General features: G+C 37.4%; 1 protein-coding gene across 3 annotated transcripts in view; it reads left to right on the top strand.

The window, feature by feature from the left end:
* MLH3 (mutL homolog 3) overlaps positions 1–16,160 on the top strand; it is a 28,063-nt gene that overhangs the window by 8,066 nt on the left and 3,837 nt on the right. For 2 of the 3 annotated variants that reach the window (XM_023726391.1, XM_004371050.3), the window contains 8 exons: positions 688–773; positions 1,674–1,778; positions 2,910–2,982; positions 5,973–6,044; positions 7,978–8,089; positions 9,078–9,237; positions 14,467–14,490; positions 14,596–14,674. In XM_023726391.1, coding sequence (XP_023582159.1) covers positions 688–773; positions 1,674–1,778; positions 2,910–2,982; positions 5,973–6,044; positions 7,978–8,089; positions 9,078–9,237; positions 14,467–14,490; positions 14,596–14,674 — 711 coding nt within the window. The remainder of the gene's footprint in view (positions 1–687; positions 774–1,673; positions 1,779–2,909; positions 2,983–5,972; positions 6,045–7,977; positions 8,090–9,077; positions 9,238–14,466; positions 14,491–14,595; positions 14,675–16,160) is intronic. The other variant, XM_023726392.1, reaches the window with a different exon arrangement.

Below are 16,160 nucleotides of genomic sequence, written 5' to 3'. Positions count from 1 at the left end.
CCTGGTTGGAACTACCTAGTACATACCGTACCACCTAACTCAAAAAACAAAGTAGGCATGCATTAATAAGCTTTATCAGTGCCCGCTGTGCCTTACTGGAACCAGGAATTCCCCATGGTCGTATCTAACAGCAGAACTAAGTAATTCAGTGCATGCATTTAGATCAGAAATTACTTTTCCAGACTTGAGGTCAATAGTGGGTGATTATGCATAGTCTGTGGGGACTTGTGATTGGGAAAATGTCTCTCTCTCTCTTTTTTTTTTTTGAAGATTGGAGTTGCACTCCATATTTCAGTAGTTTTATCTAAACAAAACTCTTGTCTTTCAAAAAGGCTACAGACATGTATCATTTTTTATTTTCTTTGTTTCTAAAAGTAGATAAGGAATATTTTTACCTAAAGGAAGTGAGACTACTAATTTGAGCCACAGTCTCTTCTGGGTTTGTATTCTGAAATATCTCTTATTAATAGTTTCAAGAAAGAGCTATAATGCCAGAAGATACAGTCATCAACTCTAGTTTTAAATAGCAACAGATCAAGATCATTTAGAGACACAACAAACACTTGAACATTTGTAGACTATAGGAACAATATTGGTTTTGGGGCTGCACCACACCAAATAGGAGATACCATCTGCCCTTTTCCCTGAGGCTCTTGCTGCCAACTTTACCTGTCCTTTTTGCCCTAGATACCATGGGTGATGCTGTGGGTAGCGAATCGCTTCAGTCTTTGTTCTCTGAATGGGACAATCCAGTATTTGCCCGTTACCCAGAGGTGGGTCTACAGCAATTTTTCTTTGTCTGCTATTTAAAATTTGAATTTCATTTAAGCTGAATATGGGCATGAATGATTTTACTAATTTGTAATTATGCATGGAAGCTAGGCATGTTTCCAAATACTTTATTTGGAAATTAAATATTTAATATGGAGAGGAATCATCAAAATTCATAACATTTTGGAAGTTAAGCATTTTGGATTCACCATATATAATCAGTGTGTGAACCACACTTAGAAGCCCTGACTTCCAACTTTAGCAAAGTATTCAGGGTGGTAATAATAAAAACTGTTATCATTAAGCAAAGTAGTGACCCTTCTGCTGGAGCAACAGCTCATCATTGAGCTGGGTGTATGTTCTCTCCTCGGTGTGTGTGATCACAGAATGTACTGGGTATGTTGTAATGAGGGTGTATAATAAATGAGCATTTGATTACTGATTCTTCAGTTAAAATACCTTTCAGGACTCGAACATGGAGCGTAGACAAATTATTGTTCTCAACCAACATTGGTCTTTGTCAGTAATTTTGTTTAGAAAGAGAAATTGTTACTTAAGACTAATAATTCATAGATCCTTCTGAATTTCTATAAGGTCCACGAATTCATCCCACGTTTAGTAGGTTCTGGTGGCGCAGTGGTTAAGAGCTTGGCTGCTAACCAAAAGGTTGGCAGTTCAATCCACCAGCTGCTCCTTGGAAACCCTATGGGGCAGTTCTCCTCTGTCCTATGGGGTCGCTATCAGTCAGAATCGACTCGATGGCAACAGGTTTGTTTGTTTGTTTTTTCTTAGTAGGTTCTGTGAAGATGAGTGTTTTTAAACCACTTTGAAATCTTTGGTAAGACAGCTTTGCAGATATAAAAATTTAGAATTTAAATGATCTTTGTGCTGGGTCTTTCTAGGTTGCTGTTGATGTAAGCAGTGGCCAGGCTGAGAGCTTAGCAGTGAAAATTCACAACATCTTGTATCCCTATCGTTTCACCAAAGAAATGATTCATTCGATGCAGGTAAAAGTTTGGCTTTTAAATTTTAGAAAAATCTGCGTAAGGCCTAAACTGGACTAACTCTTGTGAAATTGGATTTATTCAGTGATATAGACCACCCTGGTCAGGGCACATGTGTTTTTGTAATCTTAATGAAGCTTTAATCATCAGAAGAAAAAGCAGGGGACTCAGTTACAAAGAAAGAAATGTCCTTAGTAGTGTCAGCAGGTTTGGAGGGATGAATGACAGGTTCAGGCTCACGATTTCAAGGATTGTTAAGATATTTCTACAGAAGATTATACATTGACTTTATATTTGAGAATGATTTATAATTCAACAAATTGTTTTAGAGACATTGTCCTTAAATATGCAACAGTGCCCTTTTTAAAATGACCCTCTATTGTGTGAGGCCACCAATGGCATGGCTCAAGAGACCTCAGATTTTGGAGTTCCATTAACAAAAGGGACCCTTTGTCTCATCTGCTTTTTTACTTGGTGCTCTATATACTACTCTGGCTGTCTCAGTCTCCTTGCTTTCAGTATAGAAACAAATCAGGAGGTTGGACAGATCTAGGTGAATATCTAACCTAGTGTTGACCGGGTACAGAGCAAACAAGCAGTTGACCAGAAATAGGTCCTGGGGCAGGGATGTAGACTGGGAGGACCTCATGTACCTAGACAGACAGGCACTACCAAGGTCTAAAGCCACCAATGGCACTTAGTATTTTCCTGGACTGGCTTCCCCAAAATGGTTTCCTTGCTTTTCCATAAATTTTAAAAATTGGTTTAGGCCCTATTGGTTAGCAATTTCTGGTCATATTAATAATTTCTCTGGTCATATTACTTATTAATAAGATAATTGTGCTGGGGAAATTTTATATCTACTCTAGTGTCTTATTAGTATATCCCTCTTAGATGCCTTTTAATATCATCCTCTCTTAATCTGTGTTCCTGTGTAGTCTCCCTCCTTTATGTCTTCTAATCACTTTATTTACCCATTCTTTTATCCTTACACCTCACCTCAAGCTTAGATAGGAGTGTTATGATGTAAAAGACTCTAAATAATTAAGGATAATGTACAGTTTTCTCTCTTTCTATGCAGATAAGCCTTTTTTAATTTTAATTTAGTGTTCCACTTATTTGAATGTGTGGCAGGTTCTTCAGCAAGTGGATAACAAGTTTATTGCCTGTTTAATGAGCACCAAGACTGAAGAGAATGGTGAGGCAGGTAAGAATGGAGTTTAGGCTCGATTAATAATCAGCTGGCCTGCTAATAGCTTCTTTTTAAGATTATTTTTGATGTACAATACAGTTTCAGTGATCTGGACAGATTAGAGAAAACCAATCTAAAGAATATTATGAAACATCAGTTTTAAAATACATTTAGTTTTATACACACACACACACACACACACAGAAATGCATTGAAAAAGGACTGAAAAGACACACATTGAACTATTAAGAGTAGTTACTTTGGGAGTGAGAAAGGGGATGAGTGAATGGGGAATTTCACCTTTTACTCTTTGTATTTTATATTGTTTGACTTTTTAATAATGAGTATATTTTTATGTATTCCCTTTATAATAATGTTGTTGTTGTTTAGGTGCCATTGAGTTGGTTTAGACTCATAGCAACCCCATGTGACAGAGCAGAACCACCAAATAGGGCTTTTTCGGCTATAATCTTTACAGGAGCAGATTGCTGGGTCTTTCTCCTACAGAGCTGCTGGGTGGGTTCAAACCACCAACCTTTTGGTTGGCAGCCAAGCTCCTAACAATTTTGCCACCAGGGCTTCTTCTTTATAACAATAAATTTGTTGAACCCATTGCCAATTGAGTCGATTCTGACTCATAGCAACCCTATAGGACAGAGTAGAACTGCCACATAGAGTTTCGAAGGCTGTAATCTTTACGGAAGCAGACTGCCACATCTTTCTCCTGCTGAGTGGCTGGTGAGTTTGAACCACCAACCTTTTGGTTGGCAATGGAGCGCTTAACCACTGCACCACCAGCGCACCTTTTATATAATGTACTCTGCTACGTTTATCAAGAGTTACATAGAATCTCTTTGTGGCCTGCTTTAATGAAACAATAATAGTTTGTAAATAGTAACAACTCAATTAACAAATATTGATTGAGTGCCTACTGTGTACAAGGGACTGTGCTAGGCCCTAGGGAGACATGGTGGGCAAAGATATACATGGAGGAGAAATAGATAATCACATAGATTATCTATTTAGATTATCACATAGATTGTTTAGATAATACTAATCTGGGACCAGAGCTGCTGTCTGACATGGAGATATCAATTTGACTTGTTAGCATAATGTTAGTCATTCAAGTCCTGGGTGTGAATTTATCACCTAGCAAAATAAAATGAAGAGTGAACAAAGGAGAGGTTCTGAATTTAGAGTAATTCTAACATTTTAATGGCTGGGTAGAAAAGGGTGAACCAGCAAGAGATTGAGAAGGAACAACTAAAGGAATAGGAAGAAAATGGAACAGTGTTGTTTTGCAATGCCAAGACTTCGTGCCAAGGTCAGCTGCTGAAAGGTCAACTAAGATGAGGACCAAACATATCTGCTGGATTTAGTGACAGTGAAGGTTATGAACTTGAGCAAATGAGAGCTGTTTCAGAGAAGGATGCTAATGGAGACCCGAGAGATTCAGAAATCTGTATGTGACATGGAGGAGAGGGACTGAAAGAGGGTTTTTCCTGTTTTTATTCTTAATAGGAGAATCTTGAGGAAATGTACAAGGGATGATAGATAGTGTAAAGTTCCTGAAAAGGCCCGAGTGGCTGAGAGCCCTGAGCACCAGGAGAAGGACTGGTCTAGATAGGTGGACCTGCAGGCCAGTGCTTTTACAGTTTGAAAGCAGTTAATTCTCTTTGTATAACAAAATGTTCCCTTTTATCTTGTTTACAATGTGTATTTATTTAGTAAATTTCATAATAGATCAAAGGAAAATTATAGTTTTCAAAATTATTATTATTATTCCATATTATAAATATGGAATTTATGAAGGTCAAATTCCTGTAGTTTTAACTGTTTCTAGAAAATGAATAGATTTTTTGTAAGTTTTGATTACTTGGAATTCTTTGTTGTTAAATACCAAAATCTTTGCTAATGATACCTGTGATGGTTGTAGCCACAAAATCTGCAGATGTTCAAAGAAGAAAAAGGGACCTATTTAAATTTATCTTGAGATTTTATATTATCTTTGGATTAATTAGATGCTGCTAAACAGTACTCTTAGGTAAAATACATTTTTCAAAATCAAAATGCAGGTGTTTTTACTGTAGCTCATGAATACCAAATGCAACCTATCCCTATAGTTGACTTGCTTTTATTTTTATATTTGCATATATAGTTTTAAAATGGACAAATATGTTTTTTAAGTTACAGTGACATTAATGCCGCTGTGGATTGGCATTTTATGTTACATGTTTCCACCTACAATAAAACACAATTGTTCAGTTATGACACCCTAAATAGTAAAGATTCATTCATTCATTCATTCATTCTGTAAATATTATTAAGTGGCCTGTTATGTTCTGGTGCTGTTACACATGGTGGGGATATAGTAGACACAACACCCTGCCCTCATGAAGCCTCCGTTCTAGTGTGTTGGAATATCAAAATTACAGCTCTGACATAATTAATATTACCTTTGTATTATTTGCTCACATATGGTCTATGGCTGCTTTGGCACAAAATGAGTAATAGTTATGACAGAAACTGTTTGGCCCACAAAGCCTAAGGTATTTAATGTCTGCTCCTTCACAGAAAGAGTTTGCTGACCTCTGGTCTACAGTGTAATAGAATTTACATTCTTCGTGGGTCCCAGAGTAGCTTTCAAATCAAGTTCAGCTGATTATAATAATGTGTTGTTTAATGATCTTCACTGTATCAAATTTGAATCACTAAAGCAAAATCAGTACTTAAATATTAGGAATGTGGGACTTTAACCTTGTATTATAAATGAAACACTGATGAACTAAAGAGTTTTTCATCAGGGATAAATGTGTTATAGGTTTACCCATAATTTCAGTTTTTTAGGAAATAAAGGTAAAATTATTACTGTTCAATATGTATGTTTTCTCTTATGCCCATGTTGTTAAATAGCTTGAATTAGCCTCTTTCTCCTTCAGCACACGATGATTATTTTAATCTTGATCTGAGAAATTGAAACCCGGTAATCCTTGCTACTCTTCTAGGTGGAAACCTGCTAGTATTGGTGGATCAGCATGCTGCTCATGAGCGTGTTCGTCTGGAGCAGCTTATTACTGGTAAGAGATAAACTGAGACTCCCCAGCAGAATCAGTATTTCTGAAGGAGTTTTTCTCTCTGTGACTGTTACGAGGAAGATGCTTTGTATGTTGAAAAAATTAAGCCCAGGTCTCTGTTTTGGCCTCTGTTATAACTGAGAGAATGTAATAGTTCACTCTACTAATTCAAACATTTGGGCCTTATTTACATGGTCAAAGATTTATTTGCCATGTATATGGGTTGCAAATATAGCTAAGGGTTGGGCTACTTTATTATGATATCCAGCACAAAGATATGTCCATCATAAAATGAGTGATCTTGATCTGCCTTCTTCGCAGTTTACCAGGCAGAGATCACCAGCAGGTCAGAAGACCTAATATATTATTTTTAAGTTTAATTTGCTTTTGAATAGATAGTATAATCAAATAGATCAAAGCCTGAAAGGGACAAAAGGAAATATGATGAAGTCTCGTTTCTACCTTTTTCTCCCATCTCACCCAGTTTCCCTCCCCAGAGGCAACCAATATCACTAATCTTTATGTATCTTTCCAAAATCAACATGTGCTTTTCAATATTCATTACCCAGTTTTCTCAGGAGGCAATGTATTCCCCAAGTGGTAAAATATCAGGAAAATCTTTACTCTTGTGATCAAGTAATGAGAAACCCTAGTGTTAAAAGAGTTAGGTAAGCACCTAGGAGATATTTCATGGATTAGACTGTAATAATATTACTGCCATTTTTACTTTTCATTATAAAATGAAGGCCTGAGAGTTGGGAAAGATATAGCAAAAACAGTGTTAGAAAAATTTACTTGCCACTGGCCCTGGACCACTTGGAAATAGTAATGACTAATTCTCTTCTGAGACTGAGAAACCCTTCAGGAGAAATGGAGAAGCCTTCTTGAGTCATAGGATTATGTAGTAAACCCATTATAGTTCCTCAGTAATCCACATAATTCACCTCTGTTATTAAAACCACATTTATTAAATATCTACAGGAACATTGCATTGTTCCCTTATTTGAATGTAAGATTTAAGTCTTCTGTTTCTTTCTTTTTTTTTTTAAATTGTGCTTTAGGTGAAAGTTTACAGAGAAAATTAGTTTCCCATTCGGTAGTTGGTACATAAAATGTTTCATGACCTTGTTTTCATTCCCCACAATGTGACAGCACTCTCCGCATTTCTGCCCTGGTTTCCCCATTTTCTTTCGCCCTGATTATCTACCCCTTTCTGCCTTCTCGTCTTATAATTGATTGTTCCAAGGAGCTCGGTCCTCTTGGGTGTTATCGTTTATCTTATGTGCTTGTCTGTTGTTTGGCTGGGAGGTGGTCTCCAGAAATGGCTTCATTTCCAGGTCAGAAGGGTGTCTTAGGGCCATAGTCTCTGGGGTTCCTCCAGTCTCTGTCAGACCAGCAAGCCCAGTCTTTTTTGTGAATTTGATTTTTTTGGTCTACAATTTTCTCCTGTTCTGACTAGGACCTCTGTTGTGATCCCAATCAGAGCAGTTGGTAGTGGTAGCCAGGCACCATCTAGTTCTGGTCTCAGGGTCATGTAGGCTATGGTTCATGTGGTCCGTTAGTCCTTTGGACTAATTGCTCCCTTGAGTCTTTGGTCTCCTTCATTCTCCTTCACTTGGGACTGAAAGAGACCCATAGTTATATCTTAGATGGCCACTTGGAAGCTTTTAAGACCCTAGACACTATTCACCAAAGTAGAATTCAGAACACCGACTTTATGTATAAGTCTTCTGTTATTTCGCAAAGTACTGCTCGAATGAATTAACAGGATGGCTATATACTAGTTTGACTTTAATAACAGAAACCCAAAGTCTAAAACTGAACATTGAACACACTACTAAGCACTAGAATAATTAACATGGCTGTGCCTCACCATTTTTCATCTGAGTCTAGAAGACTTCACTTACTCTTAACCTATTAATCTTTCTTCCAATAGATTCCTATGAGAAGCAACAGCCACAAGGCTCTGGTCGAAAAAAACTACTATCTTCTACTATAAGTCCGCCGCTAGAGATAACAGTGACAGAGGAACAAAGGAGACTCTTGTGGTTAGTAACACCATGAGGATGTAATGTTGCAGTGTAAATTCTCACAATAATTCTATTAGGTATAAACATAACTGTTGTTCCATTTTTCACATGAGTAAACTGAGTCAAGAGAGGTTTACATGACTTATCCAAGGCCACAGCAATTATCAAGTAATTGATCAAATGCAGTTCTCCTGACTCCAAATGCTGTTTCTTCAGTATGTCACAGCTGTTGAGTACAGGATAGCATTTCCCTAATAATTTTTTCCAGCAGTTGGCTTAGAACACTCTTCCCATTTCTTGGAACAGTCAGTGTTTATGCTGTGCTGTTTCTGAAAGAAAAGTTACTGCAGTAATTGCTTCCATTCTTCTTTGTCTTGGTGCAGTCTAGATTCTTAGTTATCATTTCCATAATCATAATGAGAAGAAAGTAAAAAACACTGGGAAGGGGCAAATTATATAGTGAGTCACAAGATAGGACAGTTTCCCACTTCTGGGAAGAACAAATTATTGGAAACGAAAAAGAGAGAATTGCCTCTCAATTTATTTCAGATTTGGGAATATGCTACTGCCAATAAATATTTTTCCCTTGGGCATATAATTTATATTAGAGGCAGATCCATTTATTTATATCCCATTAATCAGGACTTTTCAGTTCCTGAGGCTGTTAATTACCACCCTGCTTTAATGCTGATTCAAAACATTCTCAGCCTTTTTCTTTGTGCCAGACTCCTTTTAGTGCCAGCTACAAGAAGTTAGCAGTTCCTCAGAAAAAAACCTAAGAACAAGACTTAGGAACAAAGTGATTCTCTCAATGGAAAAGAGAAAGAGGTTACTGTAATTTAAAAAAGGAAATTTTACAGTAAAGTCCTAAATAAACACCCATAAGTGTGAGAAAAACAATATAACTTTTAAAGCCTATGGCAGCTTTTGAGAAACTATCAGGTATTTGGAACCAGTACTGAAATGTGAATAAGTATTACTGTTACATTTAAGGTTATCTCTTTAGGTGTTACCACAAAAATCTGGAAGATCTGGGCCTTGAATTTATATTTCCAGAAACTAGTGATTCTCTGGTCCTTGTGGGAAAAGTACCACTCTGTTTTGTAGAAAGAGAAGCCAATGAACTTCGAAGAGGAAGATCTACTGTGACCAAGAGTATTGTGGAGGTAACACATAGCTGCAGAGGCTGAGGAAATTGCTGAGGATAATAACTTCATATTTTCTCTATATTCATCTTTCATTCAACAAGCATTTATGAAATGCGTATGTGTCAGTGGCTAGATATTGAAAGTTCAGTTAGCTCAAAGTGAGGAAGAAGGGCATTTAAATAATTACAGTACTGTACACTGAAATTTGGCTAGTAGGAGTATGTTCAGAAGTGCTATGGGAATACAGAATGATTATTGTGCCCAGAGGGGTTGAGGTCAAGGAAACTGTCTCAGAAAAAGTGAGTTTTTTTTTTTGTTTTTTTTGTTTTTTTTAAGTAAAGTCTTAAAGAGCGGTAGGAGCCTGCCAGGTACAGAAGAGGGGAGAAGGGCATTCTAGACAGAGGAGCAGCATATAAGAGACTTTAAGGAGATCTTATATTAGGGAGAAGAGTCCTGGTGGCACAGTGGTTAAGCACCCAGTTGGTAACCGAAAGGTCAGCAGTTCAAACCCACCAGCCACTCCATGGGAGAAAGATATGGTAGTCTGCTTCTGTAAAGATTACAGCCTTGGAAACTCTATGGGGCAGTTTTACTCCATCATATAGGGTCACTATGAGTTGGAATCAACTTGACAGCACACAACAACGTTTGGGGAACTAGACCAATAGGTATGGCTCAATTCAGATATATATTTGATGGTGTTAGGACATGAAGCCCAACAGGTTGTCAAGGCCAAATCATAGAGGAATTTAGCATTTTGTGCTAAGTAATTTGCATTCCATCATATAGACAACCAATGAAGAATATTAAGCAGCAGAGTAATAGACATTTTAGCATTGCATTTTAAATCCAGTTAGTGTACATACATGCTTTGGTAAAGGGCTAGAAAGCTACTGCTAGGATGTGGCATTGGAAGTTGGAGAGGACTATTAATTTTTACTTTGATTACTTTTGTATTTAATTTTTTTTATGACAGGCATAGTTTATTTTGTCTTTGCTACCCTTTCTTCCTTTCCTGTTTTTTTGTTAGAGTTTTCTTTATTTCTCCTTTTTTCCTCTCCTGGTTTAAAGGTTATATATTCCGTTTGTATTCTTTTAGAGATTAGCCTTGAAAGTTTAAAGGTGATTTGTTTCTCTATCTTCTTCTTAAACTATACAGAAACCTTAGAACTCTTTATTTCCCATCACTCCCCTCCCATCTTCCATGATGTTGTCTAGTATTTTAACTTCACCTTGCTTTTAATTTCCCCAGTAGTCAGTAACTTTATAGTCAATGCTCATTTAGATTAATCAAAATGTTTACCAGAGTCTTTGTTCACTATTGCCTCTTGCATCCTATTTATTATTTTTATGTTCAGTTTCCTTTTACCAAAGTAAATCTTTTAAAAGAAGTTCTTTCATTAAGAGTCCATGAATGATAAACTCTCTTTAAAGTATCTTTATCTTCACACTTACATGATTGTGTAGCTAAAAATAGAATTCTACATTGCCAGTTACCCCCCAGCATTTTGAAACTATTTCATTACCTTTGACATCTGTTTCTGCCATTGAAGTCCATTGTCATCTAATTACATTCCTTTATAGGTGTTCTGGTTTTCTCTCTGGTTGCTTTTAAGATGTTCTCTTTGTCTTCGGTGCTCTTCATTTTCACTATGGTGTGTCTTGGTGTGGATTTATTCTCATTTCCTTCTTGGGATTCATCGTGGTTCTTCGATTTGGAGTATGTACGGTCATTATCACTTCAAACGTTGCTTCTCCGCTATTTTCTCTGTTGTCTCCTGGAAATCCTGTCTTATGTCTGTTTTACCTTATCTTTCTCTTGTCCATGCCTCTTAACCTCCCTTTCATATTTTCCATTGTTTCATCTCTCTGTGATGCATTCTGAGAGATTTCCTTATTTATCTTCTAGTAAACTAGATTTTCTCTTCACCTACTATTTAGTTAGATGGTTAACTTATCCACTGAGTTTTTTTATTTCAATGACTATTTATTTATTTCAAAAAACAAGTTTTCTGCACCCCCCCCCCCCCAAAATCTACCTGTTCTTTTTCATGGTGTCCTGCTTTTTCATTACAGTTTCTATTCCTTTATCTCCAGCTCCCCTTGTTTGGAACAAAAGCAGATCGACATCAACCACGTCTACCATTTTTCTAGAAATATATATTACTTTATACTTAAAAAAATAAAAATTAAAAGATAGTGGATAAATTGTGGGATAGACTGATATGGGGAAGATTTGAGGCATTGCAAGCAACTGAGGGCTATTGCATTGGTTCCAATGAGAGAAGTCAAAGATTTGATTAAGTCAGTAGTAGTGGGAATGGGAAGGAGGGACATATCTGAGACATAATTTGGGAAATAGAATCTAGAGGACCTGATGAACAATAGATTGTAAGGAACAAAGGAGAAAAGTAAAGCAACAGTGATTCTAAGGGTTCTAGCTTGGTGACTGGGAGGATGATGTGCCATTGGCAGAGAACAGAAATAGAACATGAGTGTACCTGGCTGGGGAGTTAGATTATAAGTCCAGGTTTGGGCACATTGAATGTGCCTTCAGATGGGGATGTCCAGTGGATAGGCAGACTTACAGATCTAGTGCTTCGGGAAGAATTCTGGACTGTACAGATCTATTTGAGGGTTAATATTATATACATTTTGATAGTATCAGAAGCTGGAGATGGGTCTGGGGGGAGTGAGATTGTCCAGGGAGAATACGAAGAATAAAAAGGGAAGAGAGCAAAGGGTGGACACCAGCATTCAAGGTGGTAGTAGAAAAGAGGAAACTCTAAGGATGACTGAGAATATTTGATCAGAGAATATTTGATCAGATGAAAACCAGGAAAAGTAATATTGCCAAAACCAAGGGAAGAGTTTCAAGGAGGAACAGAATGATCAACAACGACCATAAAGTAAAGCCTGAAAAATGTTTGTTGAATTTGGCTGCCATAAGGACATTGGTTACATTGTGGAATCACTTCCTGGATGGGGTGAGGCAGAAGATGGATTGCAAATGGTCAGGGAGTGAGTAAAGGGACAGGGTGTGGAGCTAAGCAGACTATTCATTCAAGGACTTCGGCTACATATAGAAGAGAGATAGGATGATAGCTAAAGGTTAGGGGTAGTAGGGAGTCTGGAACAGGACATAAGGTTGAGGGAGGATTTTTGTTTGTTTTAAGATTAAAGGGACTTTAGCATGTTTGTAGGCTAAAGGCAAGAAGACAGTCAAGAGGAAAAGGCAGTTAACAGTGCCAGCTTTTGGATTACCTTGATTTTACCCTTTCCAAAATTGCCCTTTAATCAGACAACCTTTGCTGTGCTTTCAGCAGAGTTCTTTTCTCCCACCAGAGCTTAGTTTCTCTAAGGCTCCTCCTCCAAATCGTTTTACATCCAAAAGATAGAATCTGTTGGAATCTTTTATTGTAATTCAATCCCTAAATATTTAACCAGAAAATTATAATACAAACTTTTCCTGAAGTGACTTCAAAGACTACTGTTAAGGAGTTTACTTCAGATTGAAACAAAGCTTATAGTTTCAGAAAATCTTGATTATGTTAAGTCAGGCTGTTCAGGAGAGATTTTGTTGATTCTGGAAGACGTTGGAACAGTTTTGGTCTTAAAGAGGAGGAGGCTGCTTGGATCCTAGCATTTGGAAGATCACTAATGCATCCTCCTGTAAAGTTCTGTCCTCTAGCCTGATAAATGAGCCTTTTAACATTATTTAAGTTATTAGACATTAATTGAACCATGGAAATGTGAAATGAACAGAGTGAAACCCATTTCCCCTCTCCAGACTTACAAACTGAAGTTTTTCAGTCCCCGATACACAAGCACAGGAGAGAATAGCAAAGAAGTTAGGTTTGATCTCGATCCACACTAAGCTTGGTTAGTGCAGCAAGTATTACGAGACATCTTTCTGTTTAGGTTTGTCTGGGGTTATGTGGCTTTTAAAAAAAGGTAATATAGTATCTAACACCCAGCTCTTGGTAACTCTGCTCATTTATAAGCGTGGCAGGCTAGACTATATATGAGAGAGGGGAAAGAATTTTCTGAGTCTAGTTTAATAAGAAAATCTACCATGTTAAAATCTTAGGAAGCTGATTTATATATAGCCATTTGCAAAAGTAAAGAAATCCTATGTTTTCTTATAAAGAAATCATTAAATGTGCCATATCTCAAAACAGTTTTTTTTACCTCCAGAGGTAAATTGGTAGCAGGAAATAGTGTCTGCTTTAAATTTTTTTGAAGTTCATTTGTAAATATTAACATCTGCAGGGAGAGAACTATTGAGAAGGATACCCCAGGGACAGAGACATGCAAGGGAGGAGAAACTTCTCAACAGAATGCCCCAGAAAATAAGTGTTTTGACCTGAAAGGAATTGTCCAAAAAAAACCTGTGGGAACTAAAGTGACTATTTGCTTATGTTTATGATATTTAAACAAGTGTTATATTGAGTGCCCAGTTGTGTTGCTGACTGTTGTGTATTTGTTCTCAGTCTGTGTCTAATATTACACTTAACTCTGGCTAAGATCGTAGATATAAACAGACGGCCTCTTAGTGAGAAGCCTTCTAGATATTTAGAATCAGTTGAATCATCAAGGCTGCTGTCACAGTTACATGACCTAATTAGTTGATAAGCTCTCTCTGGAGGAAGTCTCAGTAACTATATTTTATATTCAGTAAGAGTTGGTATTGTCTGATATTTCATATTCAAAGTACCTTACAACAAATAAATTATTTGTACCTAAGTACTGTATTTCTGGATTCTCTCTTCCTCAGGAGGCTTTTTTTTTTTTAAAGACTATTTTTTTTAGAGCAGTTTTAGGTTTACAGAAAAATTATGCAAATGTACAAAGAGCTCCTATATCTCCTCTTCCCACTGCACACAGTTTCTCCTATTATTAACATCTTGCATACCTGTGGTACATTTGTTACAAATGATGAACCAATACTGATATATTATTATTAACTAAAGTCCATAGTTTACATTGGGGTTCACTGTTTTGTACAGTTTTATGGGTTTTGACATACAATTTACTTTTTACACCAGTTAATATATTAGCAGTCCTTGGGTGGTGCAAACAGTTAACAGGCTTGGCTGCTAACTGAAAGGTTGGTGGTTCAGGTCCACGCAGAAGCACACTAAGAAGGCATATTTTAAAGGAGAAAATTAGGATATTTTGTAAACTATCAAAGGACAAGTACAACATAACAGAAGTTTAATGTCTGTTTCCCCTTTTTCTTTATAGGAATTTATTCGAGAACAAGTGGAGGTAAGCCTTTCTCTTATTTTGGGGATGCACACAGAGGTGCCACATACAAAAGGCTCCATTGTCTCATTTCCTTACCTGTTAATAAAGAATGTGTTTATGCATTAGCTACTCCAGACCACAGGAAGCATCCAAGGGACTTTGCCACTGACTGTCCAGAAGGTGTTGGCATCCCAAGCCTGCCATGGTAAGACCCTCAATACAACAGTTGTTGAGTGCCTTGTGTGCTAAGCACTGGCAGGTTATGAAAGAAGTAAAAGGCTCACTTACTACTTACCTCTTGGAGGGTACAATTTAGATCAAGAAACTGAATACACTAAAAAAAAAAAAAAAATTTTTTTTTAATTTTTACAAAGCAAAACACAACCAACCCATTGCCATCAAGCTGATTCCGACTCATGGTGACCCCATGTGGTACAGAGTAGAACTGCTCCATGGAGTTTTCTTGGCTATAATCTTTACAGAAGCAGATTGCCAGGCCTTTCTTCCACAACAAAGCAAAATACCAACATATATATTTGACTATAATGCAGACTGACTTAGATGAGTAGAGGAGTATTTCCTAGAGGAAGTACATTTTGAAGTAAGGTTTTGAATGGGCCAAGGAACATGGATTCCTAGGATGGAGAGGGAAATTCGCTACAGGGAGAGGAAATAGCATCTGCAGAGACCCAAATGCAGAAACAAATTAGTTATATGAGGAGCAGTGAAGAATATCAAGAAATTAGATTGGTAAGAAAGAACAGAAGCCCAGAAGCTTACATCAAAACCTTTAGAATTTAATACAGAAATCATGGAGGATTCATGAGTAGGGTAATATGGTAAAATATAGAAAATGGTAAGGGAGGAACTTACTCTAGGGGTCATAACAGCTACAGAATCTCCTGTAACTGTCATTTGACCACAATGGGCTCCCCAGTCCACTGGCACTGCCCATCTCCATTTTCTCCCTCCCCATTAGCCTTCTCTCCTCTCCTTACTTCCTGTCTTTTTCTGCTTAGGAACATGGTCAGTCTCCTGCAAACCTCAGTCTGTCTCCTGCAGATATCCTAAATTCCTTTGTCCCTTATCCATTCTTTATGCCTCATATTTATTCCATCACCAAATTTTAAAATCTCTGCCTTCAAAATGTATCTTAAATCTGTCCAATTCAGTCTGTCTCCACTACCACAACCATAGCTCTTGCCACAGTTGAGTCCTCTTAGTCTCCCCACATCCACTCTCCCTTCTAGATCATTCTTCCCACAGCACTCAAGAAGCCTTTTTGAAACATCCCTCTGATCATTGTCATTCTTCTAACCAAAACTCTTCAATGACTACTTAGTGGTCTTAGGATAAAAATGTTATTCCTTACCATGGCCTACGAGGGTCCTCATGTTAGAGCCCCTGCCTTTCTCCCCTGTTTCAGCTCACATCACTCTCCACCTCACTGTTTGCATCCCAGCCCTGCTGCCTAGTCTTACTGCTCCTGTGTGCCACACATCTATCATCCTCATGGCCTTTGCACTTGCCTTTTCCTCTGTACTTGCCTTTTTGCTTCTTCTTCAATTAGCAAAGTGTTTCTTAACCTAAGATCTCAGCTTAAATATCGTTTTTCCGGGAAGACTTCTTGACTGCCTAAATTGGATTTGGTCTTCCTATTAAACATTCTTTCATATCCTGTGTGTTGTACT

Source organism: Trichechus manatus, unplaced genomic scaffold (genome assembly GCF_000243295.1).
Source record: "Trichechus manatus latirostris isolate Lorelei unplaced genomic scaffold, TriManLat1.0 scaffold00010, whole genome shotgun sequence".
Lineage (NCBI taxonomy): Eukaryota > Metazoa > Chordata > Mammalia > Sirenia > Trichechidae > Trichechus > Trichechus manatus.
Note: the sequence above shows the minus strand (reverse complement) of the source record. Positions and strands in the feature narration are given on the sequence as shown.